Here is a 14,204-nt window from a genome sequence, read left to right as displayed (position 1 = left end):
CACACAGGGAAGGCTCAGTGGCAGAACATCTGCTCTGCATACAGGTGCAATTGCTGGCATCTCCAGGAAGGGCTTGGAGAGACCCATGCTTGCGACCTTGGGCAGCTGCTGCCATCAGTATAGACCAATGTACTTCAAGCTTGGGGCACCAGATGTTGTAGGATTGCAAGTACCACCATCAGCTAAGGTGTCTGGGGATGATGGGAGTTGAGGTCCAACAACATCTGGGGATGGAAGGTGGATGAACATGGTACAATACTGAGATAGATGGACTAACGCTCTAACTTGGGGTAAGGCAGCTTTCTATCTTCTTCGTCCATAGGCACACCTAACCCTAACCCCTGGTATCTTAGTCACTGTAGCCTCATGACTGCATGGACCTATCTATGGACTGAAGAATCATGGAATCTTTGAATTGTAGAGCTGGAAGGGACTCTGAGGATCATCTAGTAGTCTAATCTCCTGCAAGTCAGGAATATGCAGCTGCTCATTCAGGGATCAATCCAGAAACCTTGGTATTATCAGCACCACACTCTAACCAACTGAGCTATCCAGGCTGACCTGAGAGTTCTATCCAGAGTTAGTCCAGTGAGAACTTCATTCGCCCAGGGTTGAGCCACCAGCTCCCTGAACAAAGGCTCTCCTAGCAGACCAAGAGACAAAACTATGGACCACTCCATGGAACCACTTCTGCTCACAGAAGGCAGTGACGGCCACCAACTTGGATGGCTTTAAAAGAAAAATCTGTAGAGGACAAGACTACCAATGGCTATGTTTTACCACTACTAAAAGGGCATCATTATGCCTCTGAATACCGGTTGCTGGGAATCACAGGAGGACAGAGTGCTGTTGTGCTGACTTCCTCTTGCGGGTTTCCCACAGAAAATCTGGTCAACCACTGGGCGAACAGGACGCTGGACTGGATGGGCCATTGGTTTGACCCAACGGGGCTCTTCTTCTTAAGTTCTTGTTAATTTTATTTATTGCAAATTGCTTGTGTTTCTATCCTTCTATCCCACCCAGACTATCTTGGAGATCTCGGAATGCAGTGGAGGCTACTCACATTTTAAAGAAATAAAATGATACCCGTAGCCCACGTGCAAAACTAAGCTGGACACAATGGATCTGCTTCTCACTGAGACAGAGGTGAGGTAGTATGAGGAACGTCTTGAGAAAGAAAGGGGCTGTGAAGTATAGAATTAAAGAGATTAGCAGAGATGAAATATTCAAAAGACATTTTTCCATTCATGGGATGTAGCACTTTTCGTGATATCCTGGTGTGTATTTTGCTGTGCTTTGCTTTCCTCCCTAAAGTTTCTTACCGTCACATTTTTGAGACATGTGCTTGGAAATGTATAGGAAAAAAATGTGTCAGAGGAAGGTAGTTTGAAAATGGAGGTGGGGAGCAGATTGAATATCTTTATTGCAACTTTCTCCCTCATTTTTTAAACAGATTTAGTGTTTCTGTTACTTGAGTTTGCAGCAAATGCGTATTTAGGTCAATAACAATCTTTAAAGTTTTTTTTTCTAAACTAAAAGGAATCCAAACTCTTAGATTTTCCTAGTCTAGAAGAGCTTCAAACCCAGTAACTTTCTAACGATGAAGATTCTCAAGCCATTTGTGATATTCAGCCTCAATCTGGAAGCACCTGCAAGAGTGAGGGGGTGGAGAACAAGGAGAGGGGCTGAGCTGCTGATGCCTAAAAGAAACGAGTTGGCTTTGTAGGTCATCAGACCTCTAAATGAGGCTGGATGTTAAGGAAACCACTACAACAATAAAAAGTGGGGAAAGCATGCCATGAGAAGTGAAAATTTCACCCCATTCCTTGTGACTGCTCAGTTCTGGGGTAGGGAAGACTTTCCCCCCCCAAGACATATTCCTTCTGGCAACCTTCTGAGGACCACTCATCAGTGGGAGGGGCCAAGGGCAAAATGGGTGGAACAGCAAATGTAAGCTTTACTTTCATACATTAGGCTAGTTTCTACACACATACAGTACACTCCAGACCCTACCCTCAAGCAAGAGACAAGCAAGCAAGAGACAGTAGCAGAATTCAAGGGCAGATTCCAGCCAGGGAGAAACACGGGGGGGGGAGGCAAAGCAGAGACAGTGGGGAGAGCTCTAAGAGACCTGGAAGGCTGTATTTCACTGCTGGGCGTGAGGTTTCCCAACCCTGGTTTAGTTGGTCAGATGGGACTCAGCTACACAGCTGCAAATCTAACGTTTTAAGTGTGTTTTAATTGCATTATACAAATGTGAAACTAGATGGTGCTGGTGAGCTAGTGGGAAATTCTATATATATTTTTAAATGGGTTTTTTAAAAGAGCATTTTTGCAGCGTTTTTTATATATGTCTAGATTCAGCCATGGTTTCATCTTACTCTTACCTCTGGATTCCCCACCCCCACCCCCCCATAATGCACAAACATAGCTATCCTCAACTACCGGTATGTATTATGCACCATAGCATAGACTTGACTTCTGTAACCCTTGAGGATATAGTTCATCCCATAGCTATGGTCTGGGTAGGAAAACCAGTCAGAAGAGCTAAAGAATCACCTTGGGGTCATATGTGGAGTTTCTCCCCACACATTACTATAGCAAGGTGTGATGTATTAAAGCAGGTGTGGGGAATCATTGGCCCTGCAGATGTTGCTGAACTAAAGCTCACATCGCCCATAACTATTGGCCATGCTTGCAGGGGCTAACAGGAGCTGTAGCTTGGCAACATCCAGAGAACCACAGTTAAGACATGTAGAAATAAGAATGTTTTATTGTTCTACACATGGTTCCTGGTTTATATTCATAGATTCAGCAGTCATTTGATAGAGGTGGCACTTACTAGAGCTTGAACATGGAATATGGTAGGGTTGCCATACATTGAAATTTCCCAGACATGCACAGAATCCTTCAGTCAGAAGTAGTATCCGGGCAAAATGTTTGGGAAACCCATGTCGGCAGTGTCATGTTTGCCGATTTCCCTTAAAAATAGCTCAAAAATGTCAAAAAAAAGCTCAACATTGCCATAAAAAGCAAACCTAGAATAGAATATGGATATTTTCTACATCCATAGATAGAATATTTTCTTTTCAAGTATGGGAATCATTGGGTGATCATGGTCTTAGAATGATACCACTAATCTTCTCAGGATGCAAGGGAGAAATGTGCTAAGAGGAAGGCACACCTGGCAAATCCACACCGTGATCAACTCCTGCCAGGAAACCAATGTCCCCACTGTGGAAGGACGTGTGGATCCAGAATTGGCCTCCACAGTCACTTACGGACCCATTGTTAAAACCGTGTTTATGGAAGACCATCTTACTCGGCTATGAGTGATAGCCAAAGAAGAAGAAGACTAGCTCTTGTGTTTCACTTGTGTTTCACTGTTTTCCTTTTTCCAGATAATGTACAAGAAAGCAGTATGGGAAGAAGGTAACCACAGTTACCAAGGAGAATTCATTTTATTGGGAGTGGCTGACCGTCCACGCTTGGAGATGTTGCTCTTTGCAATTCTGCTGCCCTGCTACATGATGGCCTTGCTGGGCAACACAACCATCATTGTGGTGTCGTGGCTGGACCCCCATCTCCACACCCCCATGTATTTCTTCCTCACCAATCTCTCCTTCCTTGATCTTTCCTTCACCACCAGTGTGGGCCCTCAGATGCTGGTGAACCTCTGGCAGAAAAGCAAGACCATCAGTTACGGTGCCTGCGTGGCCCAGCTCTACATCTTCCATGCTCTGGGCTCCACAGAATGTATTATTTTGGTTGCCATGGCCTATGACCGCTATGCTGCCATTTGCCACCCGCTGCGCTACAGTGCCCTCATGAGCCAATCCCTATGCTTCAAAATGGCTGCCGTCTCCTGGATTAGTGGCCTTACCACCTCATTGGTGGAGACTGTGATGACTCTTCGCCTTCCGCGGTGTGGACAAAACCGGGTGGATCACTTTTTCTGCGAGGTGCCAGCCTTAATCAAGTTGGTCTGTGTTGACACCTCACTCAATGAGGCTGTGCTCTTTGCTTCCGCCGTAGCGTTCCTTGTAATACCACTAGGCCTCATTATGGTCTCATACGGCTACATTGCAGTTGCCACGCTGGCAATCCGCTCAGCTGAGGGCAAGCGAAAGGCTCTAAACACCTGTGCTTCTCATTTGATTGTGGTGTCCCTCTTTTTTGGGACAACCATTTTCACCTACCTCCAGCCCCCATCCAACAATGCCCACGACCAGGCCAAGATGGCCTCCCTTTTCTATACATTTGTCACCACTATGCTCAATCCACTCATTTATACCCTGAGGAACAAAGAGGTGCACAAAGCTCTAAGAAGACTGACGAAGAGGAATTAAGCCCCATGTCTCCCAGCTTTATTCAGAGACTCCACAATATATTTTAATAATAATGAAAAACCCTTCAATGATCACTTCTATGGCAGTAATCGGTTGGTTACACAAAGCTTCTTTCTTGTCATCGCCCACACAATAATCCAGCAGACTAGCCTATATTGAGAATTATTAATGTGGGCAGCTCTGAGGAGGCATCGTAGAACAAACTAAATCAGAATAAATCCGCCACTGATGCCATAGCTGCCAAGTTCTCCCTTTTTTTAAGGGAAATTCCCTTATGCTGAATAGGCTTCCTCGTGAGAAAAGGGAAAACTTGGCAGCTATGCACTGATGCACAATTATTGTGTCAAGAACGTGTTGAAGAACAATAGAAAATAACTGGAAGGTCTCTGAGTAGCAGGATCAACACAAGTGAGGGGAGTGAACTGTGTAGTTTACATTGCAAGGAGACAAGCAATGGAAGAGGGGGGAGGAACCCCTGATGTGAATCATCTCCTAGTCACTAGTGCAATGGTTTTTAACCAGTCTCTTTCCTTTCCTCCCTCCTCTGATGCCCTTTCGCTTCTCTGCCTCTCAAAGGCTTGCACAGCTGTTTATGGCAGCAGCCCTGGCTACAAGCTACCCAGTGAATGGTGCCTCTGGGAGGCACCTCTCTGGGGGGGAAGCGCAGCTCAGAAACTGGGGCTGCCCATAGGACTCCCAAAGAGACGGGAGAGGAAAGGAGGCTGAGGGAGCCCTCCACAAGGGAGAGTGTTTGAAAAAGGGTGAGAGGCTGCCAGCTTTGCAGGCAAGGGTTGACATAACTGGGCTGCTGAGCCCCACAGGGGTATAGTAGTTGGTCAAGGGAGCCGGCAACTCAAAAAGGTCAAAAACCTCTGTCCTAGTGAATTTTGTGACTCAGTGGTGACATGAACCCAGATTCCCTTGGACCAAATCCTATTCTCTAACTGCTACAGCTCTCTGCATTTCCAATCAGCAATTTGGACTACTCTGAATATTAATAAGCAATAAAATATTTTTTGTTTGTTTGTTCTTCTTTACGTTCCCCTTCTAACAGCAGATCGTAGAGGCGTGAAATATATTTTATTAAAAAAAACAAAAACAATAATGATAAGATGGGCCCAAGATCTCGGGTATAATGTCCTAGTAGAACAATGGGAAAGATTGTGGAAGGAGGATATGAAATTTACCGCCTGTTATAATCTAAGGGAGAATATTCTAAAGATGATGTATAGGTGGTACCAAACACCAGAGAAAATTGCCAAAATGTATAAAAATAAATCTTCGGTGTGCTGGAGGTGTAGTGGAGAAAAGGGATCCTTTATGCACATGTGGTGGAGTTGCCCCATCATTTGTAACTATTGGAATATGATTTATGAAGAACTCAAAAAGCTACTAAAACATACATTCAGAAAAAAACCAGAAATATTCCTATTAAACATAATACCAGAGGATATTAAAACAACAAAAAGAACATTGTTAATGTATGGAATAGTAGCAGCAAGAGTCCTAGTGGCTCGAAATTGGAAATCCAAAAATTTACCCAGCATAACAGACTGGCAAACTCTGATGTTAGAATATTTACAGTTGGCAAAAATAACAGTAAGGATAAGAGGACAAACGAGACAAAAAGCACAGGAGGAATGGAAGATGTTCAAAGAATATTTATTGAAAAATGGAATATCTGAAACCATAATAGCAGACTTAGGCTGAACCTATTATAAATAGTAAGAAATGAAACAATAAGCAGATACAGTATTCACAAATGTGCGATAAAACAAGAATAATATAAATTACAGAGAGAATAATTGGAAGAGCTGTTTTTAAGGCTTTTTTTGTTTATGCTTTTTTTGTTTTCTGCTTTTTCTTCTTCTTCTTTTCTTTGCTCGGCAATTTTGGTGTGAGCTCTTGTATTTTGTGTATTTTCTTATATTTTGTGTATTTTGTGTATTTTTTTGGTAATTTTTGTATGCATTTTTGTTTTCGCTATCAAGTCTGTATTTTAAAACAATAAAATAATAAAAAATATACTAAAAAAAAGCAATAAAATAAATTTATTCAAGCAACTTTCTAAGTGTCCACATTGCTTGTTGATTCAAAGACGGCAGAGGCACTCTTCCTCCCTTTTCCTTAAAGGGTGCAGTAGCTCTTTCCCTCCCATCCCTTCTCTGGGGCTTCCTTGCTCATTGCTGCAGTGTAAGATGTAGCTTTCCCCTAATTATTCAGCCTGAGCTCTGGTCTTCTGGGACTCCATCGGAGAGCTGCTGGAAACTGGGGAGGCAGCTTCCTCCTCCTCCTTCAGGATGGAATCATAAAATCAGCTCCTCTGACCCCACCAGGCCCCTTTCGAGTTAGAGCAACCATGCTAGGGTGCCCGTGTAACTGTCTAGATGCATGCAGACACTATGAGAGATGATGCCAAGCCAGAAGTGTCAAGGCTGAATTAGGCAGACTGACCAGGGTAAGCATTGGAGAGGGGGGATACTTTCCTTCCGACCCCATCAACCGATTGATAATTCAGGATTCTAATTTGTGCTTTTATCAAAAAAATATTTCTGTATACACTGTATCATTTTATTGTTGCTATGGCCTTTGGCTAATGCGAATAAAGTTGTTTTATTTTTATTTTTATTTTTATTATTATTAGTAGTAGTAGTATTCCTTCTGACCCCCATCCTTTACATTAAACATGATGTAGCTGATTTCAAACGTATGCCATTGTGCCTCCACCTGTCTCCTGTTTTGTCCCTTAGTTTACCCTCTCCCCTTGACGCACAATTTTTTTAAATCTCTCTGCTTTTTAAAGACTTTTTGTTTATTCACTTTCCACCTCCATCTGCTTCATTCAGCTCCTTCTGCACAGACAGAGCAGAAAGGTGTAAAGCAGCCTTTCCCAGTGTGCTGCCCTCCTGGCGTTTTGAACAACTCCCACCAACTCCTGCAAGTCTTCAGTTGCCAGTGTGGTGTAGTGGTTAAGAGCGGTAGACTCGTAATCTGGGGGACCGGGTTCGCATCTCCGCTCCTCCACATGCAGCTGCTGGCTGACCTTGGGCGAGTCACACTTCTCTGAAGTCTCTCAGCCTAATTCATCTCACAGAGTGTTTGTTGTGGGGGAGGAAGGGAAAGGAGAATGTTAGCCACTTTGAGACTCCTTCGGGTAGTGATAAAGCGGGATATCAAATCCAAATCATCATCATCCTCCTCCTCTTCTTCTTCTTCTTCTTCTTCTTCTTCTTCTTCTTCTTCTTCTTCTTCTTCTTCTTCTTCTTCTTCTTCTTCTTCTTCTTCTTCTTCTTCTTCTCTTCGCTTTCCAACTGCACCACTCTTCTCTTTTGTGCTTTGCCTGCCCATGTCCAGAAAGAGCATGGCGAAAACATGTCTGCCATCATGGACAGCTGCTGCCAGTCAGCATAGTTCTGAGATCGGTGGACTAATGTTCTAACTTTGACTAAGGCAGTTTCCTGTCTTCCTTGGTTCACATATCTCCTCAGGATACACCTGGTGTCTTCCTCACTGTAGTCTCGTGGCTACATTGGTCCGTCTATGGTCTACAGAACTCATCCACAGTCAGTTCTGTAAGAGTTTCATGGGCCCAGGGTTGAGGAACCTGCTCCCCTATTAAAGATTCTCATAGCAGACCAAGAAGCCAACCTAGGGACCACTCCATGAGATTAATGGCTTGTGATCATTTTATTTACCGCAAATGGAGTATGTCTTATTTCTCCCGCCCAGAGATCTCAGAATGCAGTGCAGGGTATATACATTTTAAATGCAGTACAATAGATACCATTTGCAAGTGTGTAAGACTGACCTAGGCGTAATGAATGTGCTTCTTACTGAGACAGGGGTGAGTTAGTGTGAGGAGTGTCTGCTTGAGAAATAAAGGGGCCATAAATTATAGAATGGGTGAATGTGAAATGAGGAAAAGAATAGATATAAAATGGAACAAAATGAAGAGCAGAGCAGAGATTACATATTCAATATTCTCAATTCATGGGATGTACTGTAGCACTTTTCACAATACTTTGGTGAGTTATTTGCTTTTCTTCTCTCCCTCCCAAAAGTTTCTCACCCCCATATATTTGAGGCATATGCCTGGAAATGAACAACAACAACACTTTATTGTATTTAGCTAAAAGCCATTACAATCCAATTACAGATCCAACAAATAAAATACAAGTAAAACCTGTTAAAAGAGATCTGGAATGTATATACAGTGGTACTTTGGTTTACAACCATAATCCGTTCCGGAGGTCCGTTTGTAAACCAAAACAGGTCATAACCCAAGGTGCACTTTTGCCAATGGGGCCTCCCAAAAAAGTTGTTCGTAATCCCCCCAAATTGTTCGTAAACCAAACAAATTGTTCGTAATCCAAAAAAGGGGTCATAATCCAAAAAAAGTTTGCAAACTGGGACGCGCACTTCCGAGTTTGAATTGGTCATAATCCAAAATGGTCGTAAACTAGGCTGTTTGCAAACCAGGGTAACACTGTATTTGCAATAAATCAGATTATTGAATCCCCTACACAATCTACAGCATTGTCTTTAAGGAAACTAGCACAAATACTTTTAGCGGCTTTAGCAAATAAGGCATATTTTCACTTCAGGGGTCTGTCCCTGTAGCGGAGCCAGCAGCTGTTCCAAAAATCTCTTTCTGGGGTTTTGATCGAGCTGACAATGGAGTATATAATGAGGGAGCTCTTCTACTTCGCCTGACCTGCAAATACAAAATCTTAGATGCCTTGGGACAGGCATAGGCAAAACTCGGCCCTCCTGCTGTTTTGGGACTACAATTCCTATCATCCCTGACCACTGGTCCTGTTAGCTAGGAATGATGGGAGTTGTAGTCCCAAAACATCTGGAGGGCCGAGTTTGCCTATGCCTGTTCTTGGGACATTCCTTTATCTTCCATCTAAGACTGAAGTGGTCATTGTATGAAAACAGAGGGCTGTAAATGCAGTTCTCAGGGAGCAAAGGTAAGTGACTGCAGGTATGGCTAGGTTTCAGAAAGTGGTACCAGTAGGAAAATTTTGAGATATGGGTTAAAAATAGGTCTTGCTCATTATCCCGTTTATAAATCCAATTCCTGAGCAGTCTTTTAATTCCAGGTAAAGCAAAGATATCTGTTGTCAGGTGTTTTGAGGCTAGGAGGTCTTGTGCTATCTTAGCCCAGCCACACTTCTTCCGCTGTTCCTCCTGCCTGGAAATGAATAAGAGAAAAGCCTCTGGAGAGGGGATTTTGAAATTTCAGGTGGGACACTAATTGAGGATCTTTATTGCAAAATGCTCCCTTCTGAAGTTTCCCTTTAAACAAACAAACAAATGAAAGCACCTTTGTGTTTCTGTTACTTGAGTTTGCAGCTAATACGTAGTCAGGTCATTAATAATCTCTTAAACTTTCTTAAACTAAAAGGAACCCATTTTTTTAAAGATCTCTTTAGTAGCAAAAGCCTTCAATGCCGAATCATTTTTAGTTACTATATTTTGTCGTCTTTTTTTTTTTAACCTCTTTGAACTCTATGTTCTTTCTGAGATCTGGAAACCAGAATACTATTACACTATTTAAAATGTGGGTGATCGTATGTTCATATATTAGCGTATGATCACAGGTAGTTTATTTCATTGTAAAAGATTTTAACTGTGAATTTTTATTCTTTACTTTAACACAATACATTGTCTTTTTCAGTAAGCTTTGTAATCTGACTCCAAGATGTCCAGTTCAGAGTCAAACAGCATTTTACTATTTCCTTCCTTCCTTCCTTCCTTCCTTCCTTCCTTCCTTCCTTCCTTCCTTCCTTCCTTCCTTCCTTCCTCTATTTAAAACAGGTTTCTGGGTTCCTGTCAGCACTGTACCTGCTTCATTTTGTACTAACTAAACTTCTCTGCTGCGTTTTTAAAAAGCACCATTTAGCACATATTTATTTCTTTATGAAATATATACCGTATATTTATATACTGCTGTTAGATAAGTTTACAACAGTTACACATTAGACCAAACAATTAACACCATATTTTTTAAAAAATGAAACCAATGATATTGCACTGGTCCTATGACTTCCACCATCCTTGACTATTGGCCCTGCTGGCTGGCACTTGTGGGAGTTGGAGTCGAATCACATCTGGAGGGTGCCATGTTGGCTATCACTAGTGCTAGAATAAGCTGGAGTAACCACATTACAACATAGAAACAGCCCTGCTGGGTCAGAGCAAATGCCTCCATCCAGGCAAGCAAGTAGCAAGAGGAACTCAGCTATATAGCTGCAAATAAAACGTTTAAGGAATCCCCGTGACGGGGTGAGCTCCCGTTGTTCGGTCCCGGCTCCTGCACACCTAGCAGTTTGAAAGCACATCAAAGTGCAAGTAGATAAATAGGTACCGCTCCGGTGGGAAGGCAAACGGCGTTTCCGTGTGCTGCTCTGGTTCGCCAGAAGTGGCTTTGTCATGCTAGCCACATGACCCAGAAGCTGTCTGCGGACAAACGCCAGCTCCCTCGGCCAGTAAAGCGAGATGAGCGCCACAACCCCAGAGTAGTCCGTGACTGGACCTAATGGTCAGGGGTCCTTTTACCTTTGTTGTTTAGTCGTTTAGTCGTGTCCGACTCTTCATGACCCCATGGACCATAGCACGCCAGGCACTCCTGTCTTCCACTGCCTCCCGCAGTTTGGTCAAACTCATGTTCGTAGCTTCGAGAACACTGTCCAACCATCTCGTCCTCTGTCGTCCCCTTCTCCTAGTGCCCTCAATCTTTCCCAACATCAGGGTCTTTTCCAGGGAGTCTTCTCTTTTCATGAGGTGGCCAAAGTATTGGAGCCTCAGCTTCACGATCTGTCCTTCCAGTGAGCGCTCAGGGCTGATTTCCTTCAGAATGGATAGGTTTGATCTTCTTGCAGTCCATGGGACTCTCAAGAGTCTCCTCCACCACCATAATTCAAAAGCATCAATTCTTCGGCGATCAGCCTTCTTTATGGTCCAGCTCTCACTTCCATACATCACTACTGGGAAAACCATAGCTTTAACTATACGGACCTTTGTCGGCAAGGTAATGTCTCTGCTTTTTAAGATGCTGTCTAGGTTTGTCATTGCTTTTCTCCCAAGAAGCAGGCGTCTTTTAATTTCGTGACTGCTGTCACCATCTGCAGTGATCAAGGAGCCCAAGAAAGTAAAATCTCTCACTGCCTCCATTTCTTCCCCTTCTATTTGCCAGGAGGTGATGGGACCAGTGGCCATGATCTTGGGTTTTTTTTATGTTGAGCTTCAGACCATATTTGTTATGTTGAGCTTCAGACCCTTTACCTTTAAAGTGCATTATACAAATGAGACACAAGGTGGCGATGGTGAGCTATGGCAAATTCCATATATTTTTCAAAACTTTTTTTAGAAAGCGTTTTCACAATGTTTTTTTATATGTGTCTAGATTCCACCCAGCAGAGTTCAAGGGCACATCCCAGCCAAGCAAAAACAGTTGGGGTACAAAGTTGAGACAATGAAAAGCAGGGTAGGCAGACCTGTCAGAAGAGCTACAGAACCTCTGGAGAGCTGCGTGTCAGGTTGTTCTTCTCAAACATTGCTATAGCAAGGTGGGGTGAACTGAGCAGTAGTCTCTCCAAGCACCACCTTCCGGAATTGGTCCTTTGTGTAGAAACTGAACCAGAACATGTGGGATTCCAGATGTTTCTAAAAGACAACTCCCATCATCCCTTGCTATTTATTGCCTATGTTTTCAGGACTGATGGAGGCTAAAGGTTCCTCACCCCTGTACGAATCAAGTGTAGCACCTGTTCTTTCCTCTTGTGTGTGGTTCCTGGATCGTATTCCAACTGTGATTAGGTCCTCGGTCTTAGAAATTTGTCACTATGGCTCTTGTGTCAGCTGCTCATACCAGCTTCCATTTTGAAATGGTCTTTTGTTACTGTTTTTGCTTCTTATTCCAGATAATGTACAGGGGAGCAGTATGGGAAGAAGGTAACCACAGTTACCAAGGATAATTTGTCTTATTGGGAGTGGCTGACCGCCCACGCTTGGAGATGTTGCTCTTTGGTATCATTCTGATCTGCTACACGATGACCCTGCTAGGCAACACGGCCATCATTGTGGTGTCGCGGGTGGACCCCCATCTCCACACTCCCATGTATTTCTTCCTCAGCAACCTCTCCTTCCTTGATCTTTGCTTCACTACCAGTCTTGGTCCCCAGATGCTGGTGAACTTTTGGAGGAAAAGCAAGACCATTAGTTACGGTGCCTGCGTGGCCCAGCTCTACATCTCTCTCGCTCTGGGCTCCACAGAATGCATTCTGTTGTCTGCCATGGCTTGTGACCGCTATGCTGCTGTCTGCCACCCGCTGCGCTACACTGCCATTATGAGCCACTCCCTATGCTTCAAAATGGCTGCCGTCTCCTGGATTAGTGGCTTTAGCACCTCACTGGTGGAGACAGTGATGACTCTTCGGCTCCCACGGTGTGGACAAAACCGGGTGGATCACTTTTTCTGCGAAGTGCCAGCCTTAATAAAGTTGGCTTGTGTTGACACCTCAGTCAATGAGGCTGTGCTCTTTGCTTCCAGTGCAGTGTTCCTTTTAGTACCACTAGGCCTCATTATTATCTCATACGGCTTCATTGTGTCTGCCGTGCTGGGGATCCGCTCAGCGGAGGGCAGGCAAAAGGCCTTCAACACCTGTGCCTCCCACTTGATTGTGGTGTCGCTGTTTTATGGGACGGCCATTTTCAGTTACCTCCAGCCCCCGTCCAATTACTCCCGCGACCAGGGCAAGATGGTTTCCCTTTTCTATACATTTGTCACCACCATGCTTAATCCACTAATCTATACCCTGAGGAACAAAGAGGTACACAAAGCTCTGAGAAGAGTAATGAAGCGGAATTAAAGCTCCTGGCTTCCTTAAGAGGTTCTGCTGTTTTTGTTTTAAAAAAATAAAGATTCCTTGTCGATGACTTGCATGGAGCTGTTCACAGTACGAACGAAGCTTCCTTTTTATTTTGTACCACCCACAGTTGAATCCAATGAATTAGGCTGGATTGCGTATTGCATGATTATTACTGAAGTCCTTCTGGAAGTTCGATGAGGCAACTACCAAGGAGTGTGGTGGAGTCTCCTTCTTTGGAGGTCTTTAAGCAGAGGTTTGACAGGCATATGTCAAGAATGCTTTGATGGTGTTTCCTGCTTGGCAGGGGGTTGGACTGGATGGCCCTTGTGGTCTCTTCCAACTCTATGATTCTATGATTCTATGAACTATATGTCCGTGGGAAGCCAACAAGCAGGACTTGAGTTCAACAGTCCTCTACCCATGTGATTACGGCCCAACCCCAAACCCAAAGATCTCCAAATTCTCAACCTGGCATTCCTAGCATTTATTGCCCCTGCTCAGTAAGCCCTGTTACCTCCTCAGCTTCTGATCCTCCTCCCAGTCTTCTCCCTCTGTCCACTCATCATTGTCCCACCGCCACTCCCCAGGCTCTGAACCTTCTTCCCTTGCTGGTTCCCCAACAGGTTTCTCGGACAATTTCTCTGCATCCAACCAGTTTGTGCCACATAGATTTCTCAGCTTTGATTGTATCAAGCAGATCAACTCTAGCCCTGGTCACTAATGGTTGATAATAGAGGGAAGATGGTCCCATCTGTGTTGTGCTTCCAAATCCATCATCTCTTTTTCCAACACTTTCCCACCCCCCTGTGTTTCTTCTTTCCCCCCTGCAACTACAATCCTACGTATCACCACTTTGAAAGCACTCCACAATATACAGAGTTGTAGCATCTACCAATCCACAATCGAGTCTGAAATATTCATGTGTTGCCTTCTGAATCCGTTGTCTAGCTTCTCTTTTATCCACTATAGTAGGGTCAAA

The 14,204-nt window shown here is 43.9% G+C and overlaps 2 protein-coding genes across 2 annotated transcripts; both read left to right on the top strand.

Moving 5' to 3' along the window:
• The first annotated feature begins 3,404 nt into the window (after positions 1 to 3,404).
• LOC118076022 (olfactory receptor 2G3-like) lies at positions 3,405 to 4,349 on the top strand. The gene has a single exon (XM_035098516.2). The coding sequence runs from the start codon at positions 3,405 to 3,407 to the stop codon at positions 4,347 to 4,349; it is 945 nt and encodes a 314-aa protein (XP_034954407.2).
• A 7,931-nt stretch (positions 4,350 to 12,280) lies between these two features.
• On the top strand, positions 12,281 to 13,225 carry LOC118076015 (olfactory receptor 2G3-like). Its single transcript, XM_060270871.2, is given in 1 exon segment — positions 12,281 to 13,225. A coding segment is annotated over 1 exon segment (945 nt).
• The last annotated feature ends 979 nt before the right edge of the window (positions 13,226 to 14,204 follow it).

The sequence above is a fragment of the Zootoca vivipara genome, chromosome 2 (assembly GCF_965207765.1).
Source record: "Zootoca vivipara chromosome 2, rZooViv2.hap1.1, whole genome shotgun sequence".
In the NCBI taxonomy this organism is placed as follows: domain Eukaryota; kingdom Metazoa; phylum Chordata; class Lepidosauria; order Squamata; family Lacertidae; genus Zootoca; species Zootoca vivipara.
This window is presented reverse-complemented; position numbering and strand designations above follow the sequence as displayed.

Coding starts and splice junctions, on each gene's coding strand:
- LOC118076022 (XM_035098516.2), top strand. CDS start 3,405: ATGTACAAGAAAGCAGTATGGGAAGAAGGTAACCACAGTTACCAAGGA.